This window comes from Amborella trichopoda, chromosome 6 (assembly GCF_054954075.1).
Source record: "Amborella trichopoda isolate Santa Cruz 75 chromosome 6, AtrichopodaSantaCruz75HAP2 v2.0, whole genome shotgun sequence".
In the NCBI taxonomy this organism is placed as follows: Eukaryota; Viridiplantae; Streptophyta; class Magnoliopsida; order Amborellales; family Amborellaceae; genus Amborella; species Amborella trichopoda.
Genome location: NC_142341.1, coordinates 26,749,622 through 26,774,715, shown reverse-complemented (window position 1 = coordinate 26,774,715; position 25,094 = coordinate 26,749,622). Strand labels below are relative to the sequence as shown.

Below are 25,094 nucleotides of genomic sequence, written 5' to 3'. Positions count from 1 at the left end.
ACTGCCTTATTATTTAAAAATTGACATTTTTGCAATTGATTATAGTATTATTGTGAAATGTTTATTTGTGGATTGATATCCCATAAATTATGATAATTCCGTATTCTTGAATTTCTATAAGAGTTTTTTTTATACATATTAAATTGGCAATTATGCTAGAATGCCTTTACAAACTGCTACCTTTCTAAATTTGAGCCCAAAATATTTGATTGGTTATTTTTGAAATGTTATAGAAAGTGACTGTTATTAATGGTTTAAGTGAAATTCATATTAATGATTTCAGTGATATGTTGAGTACATGATATTGCTGCTTTCGAATGTTTAAAGAGATTTAGAAATAATTTAAGTATGCAAGTGGACTCATCCGGTTCGCCGGTGAGGTATAAGTGGACCTATCTGAGACGCCGGTAGGGATTAAGTGGACTCATCCGGTACGCCGGTGAGGTATAAGTGGACCTGCAGGGATTAAGTGGACCTATCTGGGACGCCGATAGGAATTAAGTGGACCCATCAGGACGCTGATGGGGTATATAGGTGACCTACTTGGGACGCCAGTAGGGTATTTTGTGAAATCCTTTGAATTATGTACTATCGTTAAAAGTGTTATAAGCATTTCAATTACTCGGATTATACTTAATTATGCATTTATTGAAAGTAAAACTTTTGATGCATTTCTGTTAATAGAGCTCATTTTGGAAAATATTGATATCTTTCAATCATGATTATTTTTAGGATTATGATGACCACTTACTGAGTAGCCAAACTCATCAAACTATGGTAAACATTTTTTCAGGATAACTGCGGATTCATTTTGTGTCCTCGTCAAGATCAACTTTGGAAGATATTGTAGTTGTGTGTAAGCTTTTTTTTACTTTGTAAGAATTCGTCAGTGTAAATTTGTCCTATCAAGAGATGTATATATGATTTGACTGTCACATCTCAGGAATATCAGTACTGTAAATTCTTGGGGTGTGACAATTATGGTATCAGAGCAGACGAAATCAGAGAAAAATACCCCTATATTTTTCAGTAATCAAGTACACAAATTTAGAGGACTAAATTTCTTTAAGGAGGGAAGAATGTAACAATCCTAAAATTTCAAAAAAAAAAAAAAAAAAAAAAAAAAAAAAGGAGAAAATATGCTTATAAATAGGTGATGTTCTGTTTGAGTATGATGGTCCTTGGGGACCATCACTGTTTTCAAAAACTTTTGCTTTGGATTAACTTTTGCTTTGCCTTTACTTTTTTCATTTGCCCGCTTTTGCCTCCTGCTGCTTGCAGCTGGCAGCGTCCTTTAGCGGACGTGGTTTTCGTACGATTAAAGTCTGCTTTTAACGCGACACCTCAGGTATGAGGTAGAGCGTAAGAAAATAATATAATAATACGTTATAAGAATTTAAATAGGGGATGTGAGCACTCCCACCCTAAAACAAAATTTTGAGATCTCTCTCTGGTCGAAACATAGTGAACTTCTCTCTCGAACCGAATTTTTTTATCGGAAGCTCCCTCTCAAATAATTATGGGTAAGTGACATCGTCTTCCTAAAAAATAGTCTATTTTTAATAAATAGTGATATTTCCGTCTAGAATCTTTATTTTATCAGTTTTATGTGTAAGTGACCTCATTGTCTCGAAAAATAATCCATTCTTTTTAAAAAATAAAATGAAATGATTATTTCTGCTTATTAGCATGAATTTTAGGCGCGATAAATTTTATGCGCACGTGACCTCATTATCTTGAAAAATAATCTTTTTAATAAAAATTGTGATATTTTATCTATGTTAGAAATTTTGAATGCTATAATTTAGAAAAATAAATTTATTTATTTTTCTTGTCTATTGTTAGAAATAAATGTGATATTTCTGCTTTTAGTAAAATTGTGATATTTCTTTCTACTGTTTTGAATATTTAGACATTGTAAAATTCATGTGCAAATGACTGCCTTATTATTTAAAAATTGACATTTTTGCAATTGATTATAGTATTATTGTGAAATGTTTATTTGTGGATTGATATCCCATAAATTATGATAATTCCGTATTCTTGAATTTCTATAAGAGTTTTTTTTATACATATTAAATTGGAAATTATGCTAGAATGCCTTTACAAACTGCTACCTTTCTAAATTTGAGCCCAAAATATTTGATTGGTTATTTTTGAAATGTTATAGAAAGTGACTGTTATTAATGGTTTAAGTGAAATTCATATTAATGATTTCAGTGATATGTTGAGTACATGATATTGCTGCTTTCGAATGTTTAAAGAGATTTAGAAATAATTTAAGTATGCAAGTGGACTCATCCGGTTCGCCGGTGAGGTATAAGTGGACCTATCTGAGACGCCGGTAGGGATTAAGTGGACTCATCCGGTACGCCGGTGAGGTATAAGTGGACCTGCAGGGATTAAGTGGACCTATCTGGGACGCCGATAGGGATTAAGTGGACCCATCAGGACGCTGATGGGGTATATAGGTGACCTACTTGGGACGCCAGTAGGGTATTTTGTGAAATCCTTTGAATTATGTACTATCGTTAAAAGTGTTATAAGCATTTCAATTACTCGGATTATACTTAATTATGCATTTATTGAAAGTAAAACTTTTGATGCATTTCTGTTAATAGAGCTCATTTTGGAAAATATTGATATCTTTCAATCATGATTATTTTTAGGATTATGATGACCACTTACTGAGTAGCCAAACTCATCAAACTATGGTAAACATTTTTTCAGGATAACTGCGGATTCATTTTGTGTCCTCGTCAAGATCAACTTTGGAAGATATTGTAGTTGTGTGTAAGCTTTTTTTTACTTTGTAAGAATTCGTCAGTGTAAATTTGTCCTATCAAGAGATGTATATATGATTTGACTGTCACATCTCAGGAATATCAGTACTGTAAATTCTTGGGGTGTGACAATTATGGTATCAGAGCAGACGAAATCAGAGAAAAATACCCCTATATTTTTCAGTAATCAAGTACACAAATTTAGAGGACTAAATTTCTTTAAGGAGGGAAGAATGTAACAATCCTAAAATTTCAAAAAAAAAAAAAAAAAAAAAAAAAAAAAAAAGGAGAAAATATGCTTATAAATAGGTGATGTTCTGTTTGAGTATGATGGTCCTTGGGGACCATCACTGTTTTCAAAAACTTTTGCTTTGGATTAACTTTTGCTTTGCCTTTACTTTTTTCATTTGCCCGCTTTTGCCTCCTGCTGCTTGCAGCTGGCAGCGTCCTTTAGCGGACGTGGTTTTCGTACGATTAAAGTCTGCTTTTAACGCGACACCTCAGGTATGAGGTAGAGCGTAAGAAAATAATATAATAATACGTTATAAGAATTTAAATAGGGGATGTGAGCACTCCCACCCTAAAACAAAATTTTGAGATCTCTCTCTGGTCGAAACATAGTGAACTTCTCTCTCGAACCGAATTTTTTTATCGGAAGCTCCCTCTCAAATAATTATGGGTAAGTGACATCGTCTTCCTAAAAAATAGTCTATTTTTAATAAATAGTGATATTTCCGTCTAGAATCTTTATTTTATCAGTTTTATGTGTAAGTGACCTCATTGTCTCGAAAAATAATCCATTCTTTTTAAAAAATAAAATGAAATGATTATTTCTGCTTATTAGCATGAATTTTAGGCGCGATAAATTTTATGCGCACGTGACCTCATTATCTTGAAAAATAATCTTTTTAATAAAAATTGTGATATTTTATCTATGTTAGAAATTTTGAATGCTATAATTTAGAAAAATAAATTTATTTATTTTTCTTGTCTATTGTTAGAAATAAATGTGATATTTCTGCTTTTAGTAAAATTGTGATATTTCTTTCTACTGTTTTGAATATTTAGACATTGTAAAATTCATGTGCAAATGACTGCCTTATTATTTAAAAATTGACATTTTTGCAATTGATTATAGTATTATTGTGAAATGTTTATTTGTGGATTGATATCCCATAAATTATGATAATTCCGTATTCTTGAATTTCTATAAGAGTTTTTTTTATACATATTAAATTGGAAATTATGCTAGAATGCCTTTACAAACTGCTACCTTTCTAAATTTGAGCCCAAAATATTTGATTGGTTATTTTTGAAATGTTATAGAAAGTGACTGTTATTAATGGTTTAAGTGAAATTCATATTAATGATTTCAGTGATATGTTGAGTACATGATATTGCTGCTTTCGAATGTTTAAAGAGATTTAGAAATAATTTAAGTATGCAAGTGGACTCATCCGGTTCGCCGGTGAGGTATAAGTGGACCTATCTGAGACGCCGGTAGGGATTAAGTGGACTCATCCGGTACGCCGGTGAGGTATAAGTGGACCTGCAGGGATTAAGTGGACCTATCTGGGACGCCGATAGGGATTAAGTGGACCCATCAAGACGCTGATGGGGTATAGGTGGCCTACTTGGGACGCCAGTAGGGTATTTTGTGAAATCCTTTGAATTATGTACTATCGTTAAAAGTGTTATAAGCATTTCAATTACTCGGATTATACTTAATTATGCATTTATTGAAAGTAAAACTGTTGATGCATTTCTGTTAATAGAGCTCATTTTGGAAAATATTGATATCTTTCAATCATGATTATTTTTAGGATTATGATGATCACTTACTGAGTAGCCAAACTCATCAAACTATGGTAAACATTTTTTCAGGATAACTGGGAATTCATTTTGTGTCCTCGTCAAGATCAATTTTGGAAGATATTGTAGTTGTGTCTAAGCTTTTTTTTACTTTGTAAGAATTCGTCAGTGTAAATTTGTCCTATCAAGAGATGTATATATGATTTGACTGTCACATCTCAGGAATATCAGTACTGTAAATTCTTGGGGTGTGACAGAATATCTATATTTGTCAAGACTATGTAACAGAGTGATATGAGGCCTGTAGAAAGATATTTGTTTTCTTTTTGCATCTACTTTCAAACAAAAGGGGTTTGAAAAGAGAACTCCTTGTGGGTAGAGAAAAAAGATAATTTTACTATATAGTGTTCATCGTGGAATTCAACAGTATAAAATATTTTGTGACATGAACATCAGTTATTTATTTCTCTAAAGAAAAGTATTATCTGGAATTCACACCATGATATTATGCTTTGGTTTTTAGTCTAGTTTTTAACAAAAACATTTTGAGGGAGAATCCTTCGTGAATTGAGAGAAACAATTATTTTATTGAGAGGTGCACAACCTAATTTTTTGCTGTGAAAACTGTATTGTGACGTGAAGGTCACTAAATAAAAAAACTCACCAAATGGTGTGATTTAGGGATGGAATTGAGCACTATTCTATATTTTTTGAAGTCTATTCTAATGCTCCAAAAAGTTTCAGAGATAAAAACTTTTGAGTTGAGAGATATTGCATTTTTATCATGGGATGCCCATCTTCTATTTTGTAATAAATTAAAAGATATGACATGTTAAGGCACATATTTGTATTCCTTATAATATAAGCATTTTTAAGGCTCATTCAAAAGTTTTGTAGTGAGCGATGAGTATGATTTATAACATTAAGACTTCAGAGAGAGGTAACAAAAGTTGGTGAGATATGACATTCTATGTAAAGAGTGCTTAATTTGGGAGTTGCAGAAAGAAGAAACATAATATATGTAAAAAGGTCTTAGTTTCTATTCGCAATGAAGCCATGTGCAGAGAGCCTTAGTGGCAACATAGAAACCTTGCGAAAAGTGGAAATATCAATATTGTGATAAGTGGGAATATCAAGAATGTGATTTTTTTTTTGCGATGACTTGAAGAAGAGTATGTCTTCATATATGTAAGGAAGAATCCAAAGGTAGAAGTGGTGGATGCTTCATCGACATGTAAAAGGTGATGATCGAATGCTTCTTCATCAGTTGTGTGATCTTCCAAGATCACAAATGTTTGTCAACAAGTAAAAACAAAGAATCAAGAAAGCTCACGTACCACACTACATGGTTTTAAGGTATGAAATATATCCCACATTACATAATAAGGTCATAAAGAGAAAGAGGATTCAATAACTTTTTATTTTATGTTTTATATACTTCTTTAGTTATATTTTGATTTTATGTTTATGAATATATATGGAGTGTATGGACACGATGTGATAAGAGCTAACAAATTTGAAGGAGCTAATTTTTAATACCCTATGTTTTTGTGTCTCCTTATGCTTGAGTATGAACTACTTAAGGTAGTGATCCACATGGAGATGTAGTTTTGATAAATGACTATGAGCCTAAGTATGAAACACAAGCGATAGGTGTGGCTCATTCAAATATGTAAGCACAAAAGGATTGTTCTGATGGAACTCGATCTTAGTGACCATCCTCCCAATAATGTCCAGTAATATGATGTATTGCATGTGATGATGATCTCATGATAAAGTCTCCTTATTTGGTAGAAAGAAGTATTTTGTCAGATTTTGATAACCATTATTTAGTCATGGTCTATTTTGGATAAAATTATAAGATGGACTTTATGATTTGTTTTTGTTGCCATAAATATGACTTGGTAGGTAATTAAAGGTAAATGCGGTAAAATGATTTATGAAGACTAAACATGTATTTTAAAAATAAATTGAATCAATTGAGAAAATCTTAAGTCTATGAATATGGTTTTTTAAAAAAACCCCATAGTCTTGCAAGGTCCACTAAGTCTTTATAGAAAATCATTATACACCGCCATACTACTTTCTAACTATTACTTGTGAAAAAATATACAAGTCAATAGCTTTTTAATAAAAGGGGAAAGCATTAAGTCTCAAAGGTATTTATAAACTTGAGAGAAAACTATCATTTATTTATACACTGATTTTTAAATACTTGTATGCCTTGGCCTTGTTTTTTAGTAATTTAGAATCCTTGATTACCTAATACCATGAACCATAGAGAATGTCATAGGAAGCCCACCTTGGTAGGCCTCCTTGACACATGCTGTGTGGATTAGATAACTTGATTTGTATGGGTTTACTACCAAGAAGACTACTGTGGTTGAACCTTTGTGGTTCAAGAAGGTTTTGCATATTGTGAAACCATTGGGCATTGAATTAAATATTGCATAAGATTTATTATACTACATCATGCCATAGGTATAAGAATGTTGAGAATTTATATGTTATATGTACAATAATTGAGTGAGAGCTGCTACAGTCCTACAATTCTTTTTAGCAGCTTGGATATTCATATATATAGGTACTTTATTATGAAAGATCCAGATAAACTCAATATTCCAGTGAGAGCACCTGCTTGTGTTTGACGTGCAAGATGGAACAACAGAATATAATATTGCTAGATGCATGATGCTAGTTGTATGGTTACAGAAGAGAGTAACTTGATTGAAGAACTCCTTTGAGCCCTTGAAGATACGACCCCATGCGATGAAGGTATGTGATGATTTTTTACGCCAACATGTCTATGTTTTGCTATGCGAGATGAAAGATGAACTACGACTACAATTGGGATGAGATCCGAGCAGCAGAGAGAAAAAGATGTTGCCTCCATAAATCATTTGTGAAAGGCTTGATGATGAAAATCATGATTAATGTAATAAGAGAGAATAAGTAAAAAATGCTTGAGAGAAAAATTGTAATTCGATGAATGAGAATGTGATAAAGAGATATTATAAAACCTTCAAAGGCCAAGTGGGAGATATTAAGTTTATGTGACCATTAAAAGCCTTATGAGAGCTTGTATAAGCACTGTATATAATAAAACATAAACTCAGTGGGAGTGTGGTCATCTTATGGACCATACTAAGCAAATGCTCTATGTCGATACTTAGACTAGTCGAGTTAGAAAACCCAAGGTACCTGGGCATTGGGTAAAAACAGAGGAGGGTTCAATGGGTTAGCCCTCAATGAGTTTTGAGTATGGTCGGATGAATGAGCCGAGGGACTGTGTGGCCCTTGTATGTGATGGATAGCCTTTAGATATAGGGCTAAAATATCATCATAGTACCATCACACGGCATGTACATAGATAGTAGTATCGAGATAACAATCCACCATTGAGGGTGAAGCGAGTACATGTGCGAGAGATTACCCCTATGCACCATGGAACCGTGGTTGCATCATGGTCTAGGGGATCATAGATTTGTCTCTAAGGGAGAACCTGAAATCTATAGACTAAGATTACGTCCCCTAGTTTATTGACAAACTTTGGTGGTCCAATTATGAGCCTCTTACAGTGGATTGTGAGTCATAGGTACTGTCGTATCAGTTTGAAAAAGCTAGTGTGGATCGTGGTCCACAGTTAAAGGTGGAGTGCTCAAGTATATTAATAATCCTTAGACATATACGGATCCGATTTCCATCAAAATTAATTATTTTTAATTAATTTTATGTTATAAGATTTTTAGAATATTTATTTGAATTTTTGTGATTCTCTTGATATTTTATTTTTATCATTTGGATTTATAAAATAAGATAAAATCAATTTCTAATATTTTAAATAAACTAAGAGAAATAAATTCTATCTGTAAATCTTAAAAATGAAAATATTTCTAAATTATCTCCATATCATATGGGGGCCCATTTGTCACATATTGGAATTTGGGTGGGGCCCATAAGGGGCCACCTAGGGTGGCACGCCCCAACCATGGGGGGCTTCTACTTACTAAATAAAATTAAGGAAGTCCCACGCTAGTTGGCTTCCCATTTTGGTGTGAAGCCTCCTTGCTTAAGGAATGAATATAGTGGAATTTAGTATGTCTTGTGAAGCAAGATATTTGACTATCCAAAACTATGTGAATAAGGAATGAATATCCATAAAAGAAAAAGTATGAGTAATATTTTTTTTATTTAAATATTTGATGGAAATAAGTTTAGAAAATGGAGGATAAGGTTCTAATGCTTTTATTTGAATATTGATGGTTGATCTAAAGAGTTGATGGCTCAGAATTCTCACCCTACAAGTCTCTTTAGATCAATAATCTAGATTTGATCTCACTAAAGATGACAAACCCTAAAGCATAGAAAATCCATAGATAGAGGTTCTCCCTCTCATAAATCTCGACACCTCTTCTCTCTACAAGAGTTCTCTCTCGAAGATATTTCTCTTTGTTTCTCTAGGGGCCATGCCCCGCCTAGGGTTCTCTCTCTCTCCTCTTTCTCTCTCTCTAATTGTTTCAAAAGAGGGAGGGCACGCCCCAAGTATTAGTTCTCTCTCTCTCTCTCTCTCTCTCTCTCTCTCTCTCTCAAGTTAGTTAAGCAAAAGGGGGCACGCCCAAGTTAGGTGGGTTGCAAAGGGGGCCAAGAAAGTGTTGTTCTTTCTCTCTCTTGATTAGTATATCTCATCTTTCCAAGACCAAGCCGAGGGGTCTTGATTAAGACTAAGGCATTGAGGCTTAGCAAGTTGGTTCTAGGTCGAAAATCCATATAACTTTGAGATAGTTTTGTCATACATAGTAGAGTCAAGAGACAGATCATTGATCCCGAACACCATTGGAAAGAGAAAACTCAACGTGGGGTATACTAAGCCCGGTTGAGGTAATCTCCGGTAATTTTACTTATTTAAATCTTATTTCTTTATTGTACTTTTCTATTTCCATAAAGCAATGCATCAAGTGTTTGTTTATTGAATAAAATATTTGTATTTAAATAGTAGCAAGTGAGAACCATTTTTATTTATTTGTTTATTTTAAGAGTGATTTATTTGTAATTGGGCATTGTAAGTGTTCTTGTAGGTTTAAGAAAAGAAAAATTTTAAATATATATACACTGTGATTTATCTTATTGTCCACCTTATAGTTTTTATCTTCTTTTAATGTTTATTGCAAAAGGTTTTTATCTTGTTAATAATGGGACACCTTAAATTATCCTAATAATTCATTTAATCAGAATGTTATTAGAGTTATTATTAGTTATTGTGATAATATTGAGAAAAATTCAATTTATCGGAGATAAATTGTCCCTAAGATGCCAAGCAGAGATTTCGTATGAATTGGGTTAGAAATATTAGCTTGAACTAACCAAAACCTAACTCCACTCATTAGGTTTTTATAGGAAATAAAACTTCTCATCACTTTCAAGTTTTAATTTTTGATGATAAAATGGTAATGTGTAGTTTTCCTTCAACCACCTTTCCATTCTCGATGGATGGAGAAGTTATCCAAGTGTTTCCAGGTGTTCCCCGCCCCTTCATGGGTAAATATTGTAAACAAGATTACTAAGAGTGACTTTTGTTCAGAAGTCCTCTTGTAGCCCTTGGATTATAAGCAACAATAACTATAGTAATAATTTATTAGTCCCTATAAACGGTCCAAATTTGACTTGGAACAGCCTCTAGATTGGCGCTTCCCCGTCTGAAGCATGTTAAAATATGAAACTATTAGTCTTCCCAAGTATAAGGGCGGCAATGGGCCGGGAGGCCCAGCTCGGTCTACATAATGTGGCCCGAGGGTGGGCTCAAGGACACGACTACCCCCATTTGGCTCAGGCTAGCCTTATTTTCTTAGTTCTTTTTCATTTAGGAAATATTTGTTTCACGTGAAAATATTTCCAAGAAAATGTTTATGTGAAAGAATTCTGGTTAGATGTGGGAATATTTTTATGTCAATTGGTCTAATGCATATTGTCACACTAATTGACAACTAATTGGTATGAAAATATTCCCACACTTAACTATAATAGGTTTTTTTTCACGTGAGCACAAACTAAATCTTCCCTAGTTTTTATGTAATTTTATTTGGCCTGGCTTGGTCAACATAAGGCCATGACTTGGCTTGGGCCAGCCCCATGGGCATTAGGGCTGGGCTGGGGCCCGGTCGTTGCCTGCCCTACACAAATAGGGTATTTTTCACATGATGGAGTTTTGGTGCAGCAGTTGACGCGCCTTGTTCATGTGTTATCTCCTATTAATATTTAGATGGATTTAGGTTGATAACCTTAACCGCAAAAGATCATAAATCTGAAAAAAAATAAATTTTAAATTTTAAAAATAGATGATTCTATTGTTTGTTTTTGACACCTTTTGGATCATCCATTTCAGTTAATTTAATTTTAAAAAATATATTTTTAAAAAATAAAATCCATTTTCTTCAGTTTAATGATCAAGTTCGATGTGCGAAATTTTAGATCCCAAATCCACTATAAAGATGAAATTTTAGAAGGAGACGTCAAGATCAGGGTGGTCTTTTAGACCCAAAATTCACTTAAAAGATGAATTTTTAGGACGCACCAAGACGCTTTCCTCTATATGAAGTAATATAAGCAAAAGTTAAAGTTACAAAAATTATAAGTACAAGTAACTTAAAAAATTATCATACGTCTGAAAGGGTCCTGATTATGGTGACGGGTAAGTTTTTTCTGGTAAACATGGCCTCCATGTCAAACACTCTAGATTATGGCTGGCAATCGGGCGACCCGGTTGGCCTGGTACTTAAAAAGTAGGGTCTGAGCCAGAAACGGTTACCCAAGGGCTGAGCTAGGATTAGTGCCGGTTCAGTTTGGCTACGCTCGTCTTTCTTTCTTTTTTTTTTGTCTTTTTTTTTTTTGCTTTAGTTGTTTTCGCTCAGCAGGCCATAGCCAAGCTTGGGTTGGCTGGCCATGGGGATAAGGGCCAGGTCATGGCCAAGGCTGACGCGGCCCCAGCCCGTTGCCACCCTTACTCCAGATGAAAGTAACTATCGTTTGACTTCTTACCCATTTCCATGAATAATACAAATATTTGAAAGGGAAGTTCCTAAAAGTGGCCACATCATCTCACATGAATAAAAATGTGCGAGTGCCCAATCTATTTTCTTTATAAAAGGCCACTCTATGACTCACAATTGAGATGGATCCAATGCTTACTAGACTTTTAACATTTTAAATAACAAGAAGAGGTAATCTTACAACTCTTATTTGAAAACCCACAAATCCTAATAAACAAAAACAATGAGAGGAACCAATCAATCTCTTCCTTGTCCCACGCACTCCACTGAGAATCAGTAGAAGATATTCCATTACATTACAAAAGCTGGGTGCAGCTGAGTGCAAAAATGAATCATGGATGTCCCATCTCATAAAATCCCCACCCCTACAACCCAGATACACAATAATAAAAATGCAAGACAAGCTAAAAAATGATTAATGAGCCAAACAAAATCCAGCTAAAAAAAAAAAGAAGAAAAAGGAAAAGAGAGCCCACATCATATCTGATCTCATAAACATGAGCTTCTAGAAGCAATCTCTGTCAAATAATATGCCCATATCTTTCTGCCATATGAGGTGGATAAGGTCCTCAAAGAGCAGTGGATATCCTTATTTTGAATTTTTTGATTGGCTTGCCAATCATAGCCCCAATGTGATCTTCCTTGTATTCAAATTCCATGCCCCCATTTACTGTGAGACCTATCACTGAGATTTCCAGTATTTTGCCTTCTCAAACCCATTTCTGGAAAAATGATAATCCTCTATGGTTTGATCAATCTCAGCCTGTGTGTTCATCACAAAAGGACCATATTGAACGACCGGCTCGTTCAGGGGTTTCCCTGCAATTAGAACAAATCTCAGGGGCTTTGGCGACTTATTCCACACACTGATCCCCTCTCCACCAGGGCTCAAAACCAGTGCATGGTGAGCAGTTGCAGGGGAGGAATTTGGGCTCCCCAAAACACCCTCCCCCTCCATGATGTACACGAAAGCATTCCATGATTCTGGTATCGGTTGATGTAATTGGGCTGATGGTTTCATTGTGAAATCCAAATACATTGTCGGCGTTCTTGTATAAACTGGTGACTTAATCCCCATTGCTTCTCCTGCTATGATTCGCACCTCCACACCATCTCTCTCTGCAATCTTAATGTCCTGGCTTTGCAATTCTTGGTATCCCGGTTCGATCCTGGAAAGAAGCCAATTCACAAAAGTTTGGAATTTAAGGCTAGTGTTAATGTGATTGTAAGATATTTTAGTGTTATGGTACTCAGAGAAAGAGAAAAGATTTGTAGGTGAGTGTAACTCTCTTACATTTTCTCCTTGGAAGAAAGATTGATCCAGAGCTGGAGACCTTTGTTGGGTCCTTCCTCTGCTGGCATTTCAGAATGGATTATACCCCTACCGGCTGTCATCCACTGCAAAAAGTTCCAAATAGTTACCATCGGATTCTTGTTCACCACAAAATCCTTTTCCTAAGTCTTTCAAGAATGGGGAATGATAAAAATTGTGTATCTTTATACAAGTTTATTCAAGAATGGGGGGTTAAATTTTTCTAAAAATCTAAAATCATTCAATAATTAGGATCAAATTCGAGAATACACTACATACCTGTAAATCACCGGCTCTAATAGTACCCTTGTGCCCTGCAAAATCTTGATGAGTGAAAGCACCCTGGAAATTCCAAAAAGAAATCGATTAATACCCCAATATACCATAGGTTACAATACAGGTGTTATGAACTCCAATTCACCCGAAGTATAATATGCGAATACGTACCTGTGTCATGTATGTTACAGTCTCAAACCCTGAAAAACAGAGCGCCCCCCCAAGTTAGAAATAAAGACCGCGTTTAAGAGAGAGATCCTGAAATCTATAGAGCTAATATAATCTGCTCGACATATGTAAAATAAAATCATGGGATGATGCACTAATTATTCCTCAAACCTCTATGTGGATGATCGGGAAAACCAGCAGGAGGCGTAACTGCAACACCCAAGTTCCCAATATCATTAATCCAAATTGTAATAATTTGAACATACTACTCTCAACATAGATACGACATAATCAATTCGAAGTTTTTGGATCATACAACAATACCTGAGAATTCATCCAACATCAAGAAGGGGTCCAAATGCCTCAACTCCATCCTGAAAAAAAACCCAAGAATAAACCACACAGACCCAATTCCATTCCCGAAAGCAATAAATGAGAGAGATCCCATTTTGAAAACAAATAAATGAGAGAGAAAGAGAAAGAACCTTCCAATGCTCCTCCTCACCACAGCTCCATCTCCCTCGTGTTGGGGCCTGGCAAGTATCCTCTTCATCACCATTCGGGGCCTTTCAATCCCATGATGATCACTTGACATTTTGCTTATACTCTGTATAGCAATTCCTCCTCTTTCACTGGTTGGGATGACTCTTCTATTGCTTTCGAATTCGATTCCTCTTCTTCGACTGAATGGGATAATTCTTCTCTTGATTTCGATTCCTAAGTGTTGGTGCTGCTGCTTTTGTGTTGTGAATAAAATGCAAGGTGAGACAGTTCGAATGGGGAGGAGATTAAAATTTATAGGCAGCCTCCTCATTGAGTTGAGATCTCTCTCTGTGCGCCGGCCGTAACTAACTGACTTTTTCTTAAGAATATGATACATTTAAGATGAGAATTGTTTATTTTTTTTTTGAATATTTCTCTTGTCAATGGCATTTTATTAATGAAACCAATATGAATGTGCATTCATGGAAAGGAAATCATGGGTGGGTGGGTCTTCTCCCACGACACAAGCAAGTAGAAGTCACTTTTGGAAGGGAGGGTGAGGGTGAGGGTGAGGTGAGGGTGCGCCTGCCTGCCTGGCTGTCTGTCATTGGCCTCATCATCAATGCTATCATGACCTCAGCGTGATGCAATCATGATGTGGGCACCTCCCTCCCTCTCTCCCTTCTTGTGAAATACCCCAATTATTATTATTATTCATTTGCGTAAATTCAAAATAATTTCCTCAAATATTGAACATTCGTATAGGAAAAGAGCCTGAGCTTAATTGGTAAGCGCTTGACGATTTGAATTCCTATGGATTTATCCAAAAAAAAAAAAAAATGGTGCACCTATGTACTCATCCAAAAAAAAAAAAAGGAGAAATAAGGTGGACCTATGTACTCATCTCAATTCTTCCTATCGACTTATCCAAAAAAAAAAAAAAAAAAAGAAAATAAGGTACACCTATGTACTCATCCAAAAAAAAAGAAAAAGAGAAATAAGGTGGACCTATGTACTCATCCAAAAAAAAAAAAAAAAACCGGAAAAAGTTATTTTTAAATATTTTTGTTACACAAACAAATTTAAGAAAGAAGCCATTTAAAATGAAACAACTTAAAAAAGTGAGAAGATGAAAGGGAAATCGGAATTAATTCCTTCTTATAATAAAAGGTGAAATTTAGAAATTGTGGGTAAAATCGCTCCTTGCTTTTCCTTCCTATCATTGGCTTGAATAATGGACAAGTTTGAATAACACGTCTGGTCAAGAGAGAGGGAGAGACGAGGGAAAATTGTTTCATGCGCGTTGGACCGCATTTTAGAGTATGCGGGTGCAGAGGTATAAAGCATCTATCATAAAGATGGATGCAAATAGATGGTCTATTTAAAACGGGTGTAACTAACCGTTCAAATGTTCTCAAATAGATGATCAACCTAAAAACCAGTAACTAGAATTCCAAATGTTTTCTTAATATAATTATTATTTTTAGTTATGAATTTTTTCTTTTCTTTTTTTACATTTATGATCTTCATGTTAAAGATTATACATTTTCTAAAAATTAAAATCAAACTATATTTTAAAAAAAAGTTATTGCCAAACCCGTATTTGTACAATGTGCGGGCTTGCCGCATAGAAACAGTCTGAGAGAGAGAGAGCGCAGCCCTAACGGGTGACATCTCCCATACATAAGCATTGCGTGTGTCCGAAGTTTGACCGCCAGAAACGACCATTTCTTTATCTCTCTCCTCGCTGCCCAATCACAAAATATCTTTTCCCTTCCTTCTCTCTCCTCTCCTTGAACGTTTCCCACAAGCATCCTGCTCAAATTCGGAAATTTAGAGGACTTTTTGAGATAGGGTGCATGCTTCTCTACCAACCGCGTGCATAGAAGTGCAATTGAAATAGGGCCGGTAACAGGCCTGTTCCCAACCCGGCTTGATCGGCCAAGCTATAAAATATAAGGGCTTGACCTACAAAATGTGGCCTAAAGGCTGGGCCACTATGGTGGCTGTGGTAAGGCCTAGGCCGTGCTTGAGCTAAGGCCTCTTTGGCCCTGTCAGGGCCTGACCAGGCTAGGGCCACCCATGTAAGGACTAGGGCCGGGCTATAGCCATGAGCCGCCTTGTCCAATCCAGACTTATTACTACAGAAAGGAAGGAAAATTAAAAATGACGATAATGCCGATAGTGTCAGACCACCTTCATTTTGTGCTGGACTGCATGCCCAAAGTATCGGACGTTGTGTCAAATCGCATGCTTTCTAGAAGCCCAAAGTGCTAAACTACCCTCATTTTGTGCCGGACCGCAATGCCCAAAGTGCCAGACCGGTCCTATTTTATGTCGGACCGTATGCTTTCCAGAAACAAAGTGGCGAACCACACCCATTTTGTGCTGGACCGCATACTTTCTAGAGGGTATTTTGGTCTTCATTTTACTCTTTTTTTTTACTTGGATGTATTTGCTTGGAAATTAAATTTGAGATAAAAATTGATAAAAAAACTTGATTGGGGGAAGTTGTCCATAAAGTATGATTTTGTGAGATTTTTGTAATTTTTTCAAAAAAAAAAAAAAAAAAAAAACGGTTTTCATCATTTCCCATAAAACTTAAAGATGGACATTTTTAATTGTATTTCTATTGTTAACCCATTTTCATTTATTTGATTGAAAACATATAATGACGGACCCTCCACAAGATTGAGTTTAAGCGCGAGGACTATGCAATACAAAGAAAAAGAATAGAACAGAAAAAAAAAGACGTCGCCTAATCTGGTGGGTTGTAGATGCTTTTCCATTGAAACATTATTGGAGTCACGCACAACAATCTGACATCACCACGTGGTTTGAGTGTGAATATGGAATGTGGCTCCCCAGATTCCATCTTGTAAAAAATAAATAAATAAATAAAATAAAATGGCTCTGGTCATGCCAATGACGGATGGAATGGCCGCGTGGCAGTCTACCACATCAATAATTTTCATTTGACATGGTCGAATACAAAACTGAATAGATTTACGGGAAATTCATTTTCTTCTAGAGCACTGTTTGTTGTCCAAAAATATGAGTTATGTGGAAATGTGTACCATGGAATTAGTATTTCCTGGAATTGGTTTTTCTTGGAATATGTATGTATGTTGTTTTAATAACATCTGGTAGAGACCTGGCAGATACAAATTCACACTTTAGATTGACTGGAAGATGTATTTCCTAGAAATTCAGGAATTTTGAATTATTATTATTTGAAAGAATTTACTATTTCCAATTATGTGATTATTGAATCTTTTTTTCTAATGTCTGTTACATTTCAAAATTATTAAGTTTGCAATATCATTTCTAACAACACCCAGATTTTGATATGATATATTACTCATAAATGCATATTTTATGGTGAAGCAACAAAGTGTGTGATAAGTCTGAATTTCATTTTATTTGTGCCCTCAAACCTCACTGCTATAACAAGGCAATGAGAAGAATGCAAGAGAGAGGAGACAAAAAGACAAATGCAGAGAAAGTGAGAGAGAGAGACCCGTAATGAACTCAAGTGGGATATAAATTGTATATGCAAGTTTCCTCGAGCATGTATTTTTTATACACAAAAGGTCAAAAAACCAGTTCTGTCACAGCCCCGCCTCTTGCCCCCTTGCCGTACTTGCCGAAGGGCAACAGGGTGCAAGAGTAACCAAAGCCTTCCTTTTGATTATGATGTGACACCGTAGTTTCGATGACAGTGAAGGGTGCTAGCATCTCCTTGCCATTATTCAACCCTTGGTTGTTAGATGGCTCATAATCCATTTTCCTCATGATTTGATGGGCCTCGGGGCTGTATAAATCCCATGGGGTTATGACTTCGGCATCTAGAAGAGGATTACTTCGTGAGTTTATCTGGAGTTCTATTTTCTGAGTTTTTGGGATGAAACCTGGAATAGAAGCGGGCATGGATTTCAAGGGGGGAAACTTCCTTCAACTTCGCGTTTACTTTTCTTATAGCCTCCGTTTGGTCAGACAAATTTTGTGTCTATTCCATTGGCACTATAATCGAGACCTATCCTTGAGACTCATATTGCTGATCAAAGGTGTCAGTGAAGTCGTGAATGGGGGTGAAAGGACCACTTCTTGCTTCTTGGCAAGCAATTCGAGCTTCCAACATGGAGACTGGAAAATGCAGGGTCTTTTGGGAATCTTGCATGTGGTAAGCCTGGCGTCGTCTCCTCCCTTTTCAAGGATTGGGATAGGCATAACTTCAGAGATGTGTAGGACTTTAGGGAGTCTTGTCAATGTATGGGGAAAGAGTGAAACCAATTCACACCATTCTTTTCCATGTGCAGGACCTTAGGTATCTGTAATACCTTGAACTGCTCTTTGGGATAGTCGACCGGAGGAGTGGAGGAAGCATCAATGTGCAAAACCTTCTGGTCAACTTTTTTCTTTTCTTCAGTCATGCACGCCGTCTTAGCTGCAAGAAAGGGGATGGGGATATGTAACACTTTCATACCATCAGGAGTATGAGTAACCGTAGGTGTCAGTGGGCTTGAATATACAGCTTTCTTTCCACCATGCTCCATATGAGTTTCCATCGATAGGGATTCTCGTGCGGAAGGGATAGAGGGTGAGGCTTCCCCTTCGTCTTTCTGGCATGGTATGTTTTTCAGGGTTATGGGGAAATTGCCATCAACAGGTGTCAACGGGGTTATTTTCCCATATCTCTTCTCCTCTTGAAAGAGATAATTTAATGATTGCGTCATGTCTTCCACGTCTTCATGAGAGGTTGGTGGAGTCTCCCTTAATTTTGGGTCCATGCTAATTTTTACAGGCAATGCCGGCACTTGGGAGCATATTGGGTTTACAAAATAATATTTTGCATCAGCATAGTGTGACTCAGTGACTGGAAATGGCCTTTTGTTAGCATAGACCTTGTGTTGCCTTCCGTCCCGGCTATATTTGAAACACTGGTGAAGCATGGATGGAACCACACCATGATCATGTAGCCAAGGACGACTTAGTAGGATGTTGTAAGAGGTGTCTATGTGAAAAACATGGAATAACGTGGAAGCATTCAAATCCCCAATTTTAAGCTTGAGATAGATGGTACCAACCGGCTTTTCTTCGGGCTGATTAAATCCTTGAACTGTCACGCTTGTAGGCTCAAGCTTCTCTAGACTTAACCCGACCCGGGTAAGAATCCTTCGCGGCATAAGGTTTACTACTGATCCCCCATCTAGCATGATTCGCTTGACCTGACAGGTGTGCAGCTCGCCAGTCACAAAGAGAGGCCGATTGTGGATTTTCTCTCTTAGTTGTAGGTCATCATCTGAGAACATGATAGCCATGCAAGTGTTGAGTATTGTAGGGTCTACCTTGACCCGTTCGACTTCTGTTTGATATATTTTAGGGCTAGAGAGAGCCTATATCAGGGTCGTTCGAAAGTCTTTAGACAACATGAGGGCATCATAGATACTTAGGAGAGCTGGAAGTTTCCTTAAGTTCCCAATCACATCGTATTTGACTTTGTCAATCTCAGGAAGGCTGATTCCTTGTTTTTCCACTATTTTTAAAGGGGCGGATGGCGATGGGGAGGTTTTTGAAAGGGAAGAGTTTGCTACAGCCGTCAAGGAAGAGTCAGTCGTAGTTGTGGATTCAGGTAGTGAAGGCTGGCTAGACTGCGCGGCTGAGGGGGGTGTAGGCAAGGCAGAAAGGGGTGAGAGTTACGATGGTGTAGAAATTTTAGTGTGGGAAAGCAAGGTGTCTGGGAATTTCGAGAGGGCGGGTGGTTTATGGATGGGAGTACTCGAATCCGAGTAGGGGATCAGTGGTGGTCCAGGATATTTCAGAGTTTTAGATGGTGCTAGGCACTAGGTCGTTGTTAGCCTTCTTCCTGACCGCAGTTGTATTTGGTCAACCGGCGCTGCTGTACATCCTTGGTGAAATACCAGCATATAGCGTACCTCATATATTGAAGGGCTCCTTTTTCTTCAGTTTCCTTCCCTCAAGTTGGGTTCAAGAGGCCGTTGGGGCTCCATCATTCCTAGGTTTGGTGCTTGAAGGCCTTGGGGCCGTCGTTCAAATTGAATGGGCTCAAGAAGGCCTTGGAGTTGTATCTCTTTCATTTTCTCTTGACGGCCTTGGGGTCGTGGATTGGATGGAGTGAGTCCATCCTCCTGTACTTCGATGATGTAGCAATGAACAATATCGCCGATTTCAGGTTCTTCCATGTCTTGTAATGGATAGAACCTATTTTTCTTTAGTAGGTCCCTCGAGACTGAAGACTCTACTCTGAGCTTTCGAAGTGACACTTCCATCCTCTATATCTGTTTGATTCGCAGATTCCAGTTGACTTTCTCCCAGAGTTGGAACTGACTTTTATTTCTTTCTCGACTGGCTTGCCCTACGGAGATGAGGGCAACGTCGATCAATTCCTGTAGTGAGGGGCGTGTTTGACGCTCCTTCCTCTTTCCACTGGCAGAGTCACTTGACCTACAAGTGTGTGCGTGGCCCATAGAAGTGTTCGGGGAGAAGCAGGATTAGCCATTCTGCTCTCCATGGGCGAGGTCACAAATATGGGGATGATGAAGTTCTTAACTTACGAAAGATGAGTAATAAGAGTCCATTGCAGTTTTTTTTTAGGAGAGAAAGAAGAGAGATGTTTTCCTGAGAACAGTCCAAGCTAATTAGAGGGTGGCGTGTCCCCAGTGAAGTCGCCAATTGGTTGGGCTTGATTTTTCTTCATGCATAAGGTGAGAAAAATCCTCTCTCAAACAACCGCGGAGGGTCTACGCATGCTGCACGTTTGTGAATGTGCACAGCGTGCTCTCCTATGTGTGGATAAGAACCAACCAAAGGGAGAGATTTTAAGACGGGGGTGCGTGTTTACGCTCCGATCTGCATCGATTTCTGAAATGAGATCTGCTCAAATCTTAGCAAAAACTAAGTTATTTTTTTTAAAAGTAGAGAAAGTGGGGTTACTTGAAATATGGGCTCAGAAAAATCTCAAATCTATACAGATCCGGTCTTTTTTTTAATCCATTGGTAGCGTCAGCTCCAAATCCGTATTTTGACCTAAAAAAACTTCTAAATTTAATTAAATCTAATAATAATTTATTTTTTAGAAAATAAAATAAAATAAAACAGAGAATTAAATGAAGAAAAACAAACTAAATTAAACAAAAAAAAGTGATACTTACCTCTAGGGATTCGAAACCCGAAGTTTAGAGCTTGGATCAGGTCGCTCTTCCGATTTGTGCCACTGTCTCCTTTTTTTGGATGCCTTTGCTTACTAGAATTGATAGATCTAAGGTTATTTGACCTAGATCTAGGGTTCCTAAGGCAGGAAAAAAAGCTGGGGATTTTAGGGAGGGTCTACCTAGATTTTTCTTGGTATTTCTTGATATTGGAGAAGAATTTGTCTTAGTTTTTTAATGTTTTTAGGATCTTCAGACGTTGAATATGAATTCGGATATTTTCTTTGATTGTTTGAGATTTTTCCTAATATTTTAGGAAGTTTCTAAAGGTTTTTCCTATTTTTGAGTATTTTTGGGCAATTTTTCTAATTTCAAGATTTTCTAAGGGATTTCTATCTTTTTTTGGCTTCTTTTTCATCCTTCTTATATTAAAGAGAGGATTTATTTAGAACATTCAATTGGTAATTTTTCCTGATTTTTTTGAAATTTTTTGGATTTATCTTGAAGTTTGATCCTAGTATAATTCAAGAAAACGCCTTTACTGCATCATAAAACGCATTGACTTCATCATCGGGTCGCGTCTATGTCATCAAGCCGCGTATGGGCCTTTTGAGCAGCGTTACAACCCGGCTCGCAGACCGACACTTGGGTCTCATATGGACTAAATTGTCATTTATTATATCATTTTATCTGTAAGTTCAATACAGGCGATTCTTAGACCGTTGGAAAGATCTCAGGCTCTACTTTAAGTTGGGATAGGATTTAGATAGTTTAGGAATAATTAAATTAGCTCTAGGTTGCCTATGGTATACTAGAGTTTGTGCGGTTCTTTAAGACCAGAAAGGAGGTTTTTGAGAGTTCCCTTAGCTGGAATTTTAAGAGGGGTGTCTACAGTTGACCCTCTTTGGTATTCACCTAGGGCACCAAGTGAATGGCAAAGAAGTAGACACCTAAGACACAGTGGGACGAAAAACCTTTTTCGATGGATTATTCTTTTGAATGACCAGGACCCTTTGGGTTGGCAATACGCCGATGGATGCGTTTGATCCATAAGACATCGAACTGGCACTGCTATCTTTGATTCAATACAGTTGAGAGGTCTCTGATAAGTGACAGTCAACAGGAACTATGCTATCTTTGAGCTGGTGACACTCCTTATTGTAGTCACTCCAATGCTACATGGGAAGCTACCAGTGTAGTCATATTCGACTTTATACATCTTTCTTACGTTGATTCTCTAATCGAATGTGACTTTGATTTAGAAGAAATGATAGGAAGATGAATTTCTAGCTATTTGAACTTCTTGTTCTCCTTCGATTATGATTCTTGAGGTCCACAGGTTCAGTCTTTTTGGTATGGGAAACTATGGGTTGGTCAGTTTTCATAAAGGTTTGCAAGCAGGCAATCCAGGATTTGGTGGCGGCATACGCATCATATCCAAGCTTCCATGAAACTTGTTCGATTTTTTAAAAACATTTTAGAAGGTTTTGAAGATAGATTGAATTTTGGAACAAAAACGAAGTTTCGGGCAACATTTTAACCAAAGAAATTAAGGTTTTTGACAACTCATGAAACACATAGGGGAAATTTTGAAGATGGATGAAAAATAAGTTTTGGTAAGAAATTTAGGCTCATGCTACCATGGAGCTCTTTCTTATTATTATTATTATTTTTTGAGCTTGTCAAGCGCTACTTGGGACAATCAGGATGAGGAATCACTAAGTACTTACTCATCTTCCAATCTTGGTTCCTCTATCACAATTCAAGGAAGAATTTTTCTTGTTTTTCGAGTAAACCAGTATCTCGGATAATATGGGATGTGCCTTAGAGTGCTCAAAATATCCTTGGACTTCCAATTTTGTTCCTCCACTACCACTCTTTCAAACTTCAAATAGTTGAGCCTCTTCAATTTTTCTTGGACTGATGCCTTCCCTTCGCTTTCTGATACCATTCTAAATTGAGAAGATAAGAATTTCTGGAGATTTTCAAGAAGAGATGAAAAGATATAGAAGTTCTATTTGTCTACCCCCCTGGGGTCCCATTTCACGTGTTTAGCCTGGTAGCTTTTTTTTTCAATGCTCGGGGTTCCTTTCAGATTTTCAGCCCGACAGATTTCTTTTTTTTTTTTCTCTGCCGCTAGGGTCCCTTTTAGGTGTTCAACCTTGTGGCTTTTTTTTTTCCAATGCTAGAGATTTTTTTTTTTTGAAGAAGAAGATGGAAACAAAGGAGGAGGAGAAGAGTTGATGGCATTTCTTCCTTCTTTTGACACTTCATCCTAAAAAAACAGATAAGAACTCGATTATCCTTCCTTCTTCTAAGTGGCAGGGTGGTCCTAGTCTTGGTTATCCTTAGAATTTCTTTGCCCCTAGTTGGTATCTAATACTTCACTGATAAAGGTTGTTGAATCTTTATAGAATATTTCCTCCTTGGACTGCTTCACTCGAACTTTGATTTTCTGACTCGAAATCACTCTGAGCTTCCTAATCCTTCAATCTCTTGTTAGGTTGACTAATCTCATTTTCTTTATTTGATTGTTTTTTTTTTTTTTTTTTTAACTCCTTAGGTTGTCAATACCATGGAGTAGGATGCCTAAGTAGAGGATGGATGCCCCACTTGGCTTATTTGAAGGGGAGGAGTAAGTAATCATCCCACACCTTTTCGATAATCCTTTTTAGTTGCAACTTCATGTTGCTCTTGACGAGCACATCTCCTCAAGGCGTGTTGGGAGTTGTCAAATAAGGCGTGGGCCTCACCGGTTGCCCCTGCTTTATTTTCAACATCAAGTGAGAGTGCCCTATCAAGTGGTTTGGCAGGGCTGCCCCTGTAGAGTCTTCTCCATTTGATGAGACAATTAATATCTTAGATGGGACCAACTCTATAACATTTTCATCAGATGGGGCGATCCCTATCAAACTGGTGGATAGGACTGCCCCTATTGGATCTTCTTTTTCTCCTTGATTGTGGAGTGCCCCAAGTAGTGGAATCATGCCCCTGCCCCTATCCTTTTCTTTGGATCCTTACTCTTTAAGGAATAGTATAATTTGGTCATTAATGTCTTGTTCTTCATTTGATATATAGGAAGGTTATTCAGAAAATCCTTTGAAAGTGGCCTAGGTGGTCCCCCTAGAACTTCTAGCGGTTTGATTTCTGTTAACTCTTGCAGAGGTGATGGATTTTCAGGATTGATCAAATTTAGATCATTCGCTTCTTCGATGTTGATTGCTAGATCAGTCATAATAACTAATGTAATTGACTATTTTAGGCTCAACACTTCATCCCAAATAGGTGGATCTGCCAAGAAGTCAGGTGAAGTTGGCCCAGGTGGGCCTCTTAGGATTTCTAGAGGTCCAAATTCTTTTATCCATTCTTGAGGGGATGGATCTTCTTTTGGGTTCACATCCTTATGTGCATTAAAGTATGCTCTGTGGTGGTAAGAATGCCTGATAATGAGATAAATGCTATGTAAGTGATATGTGTGCATAATTCTGAGATAAATGCTATGTAAGTGATATGTGTGCATAATTCTGAGATAAACGCTATGTAAGTGATATGTGTGCATAATTCTAAGATAAATGCTATGTAAGTGATACGTGTGCATGATTCTGAGACAAGCTTAGTGATATGTTATTTTTTCGGCATGCTTTGAGCGTATTACATGGCCGTAATGTGCTCTGTTAAGAATGTGCTCTGATAAGATTGTGCTCTAACAGGAATGTGTTCTGATAAGAATGTGCTCTGATAAGATTGTGCTCTGACAGAAATGTGTTCGGATAAGAATGTGCTCCAATAAGATTGTGTTCTGACAAGAATGTGTTCTAATAAGAATGTACTTTGATAAAAAAATGTGCATTACGCAACTGGTCATATGTTGGTAGTGTGATCTGATAAGAAAATTGTGCCGGTAGTTGAGATATTTTCCAAATTTCTGTATGAGGCATTATCCATTGAGACCCCTTTGGTAGTGTAACACCCTCTCGTCAGAAGGGCACATGAGAGGGTTGTGTCTTGCAAGGCCAATGCCTATCAAAAGCCCCAAAGCACGCTGAAA

At 37.0% G+C, this 25,094-nt stretch overlaps 1 protein-coding gene and 1 long non-coding RNA gene across 2 annotated transcripts in view; both read right to left on the bottom strand.

Annotated features, from left to right (window-relative positions):
- Nucleotides 1-11,862: 11,862 nt before the first annotated feature.
- Nucleotides 11,863-14,163, bottom strand: LOC18440087 (pirin-like protein). The gene is made up of 7 exons (XM_006850239.4): nt 13,880-14,163; nt 13,719-13,768; nt 13,566-13,604; nt 13,398-13,426; nt 13,230-13,292; nt 12,933-13,036; nt 11,863-12,807 (listed from the first exon to the last, which is right to left on the bottom strand). Exons 1-7 carry the CDS (start codon nt 13,987-13,989, stop codon nt 12,321-12,323), a joined length of 882 nt encoding a protein of 293 aa, XP_006850302.3. The 5' UTR covers nt 13,990-14,163; the 3' UTR covers nt 11,863-12,320.
- Nucleotides 14,164-14,959: 796 nt separating this feature from the next.
- LOC148781682 (uncharacterized) overlaps nt 14,960-25,094 on the bottom strand; it is a 39,152-nt gene continuing 29,017 nt past the window's right edge. Inside the window, exons 2-3 of the long non-coding RNA XR_016058212.1 lie at nt 21,050-24,486; nt 14,960-15,692 (exon numbers count right to left, since the gene is read on the bottom strand). This is a non-coding gene — a long non-coding RNA (uncharacterized LOC148781682). The remainder of the gene's footprint in view (nt 15,693-21,049; nt 24,487-25,094) is intronic.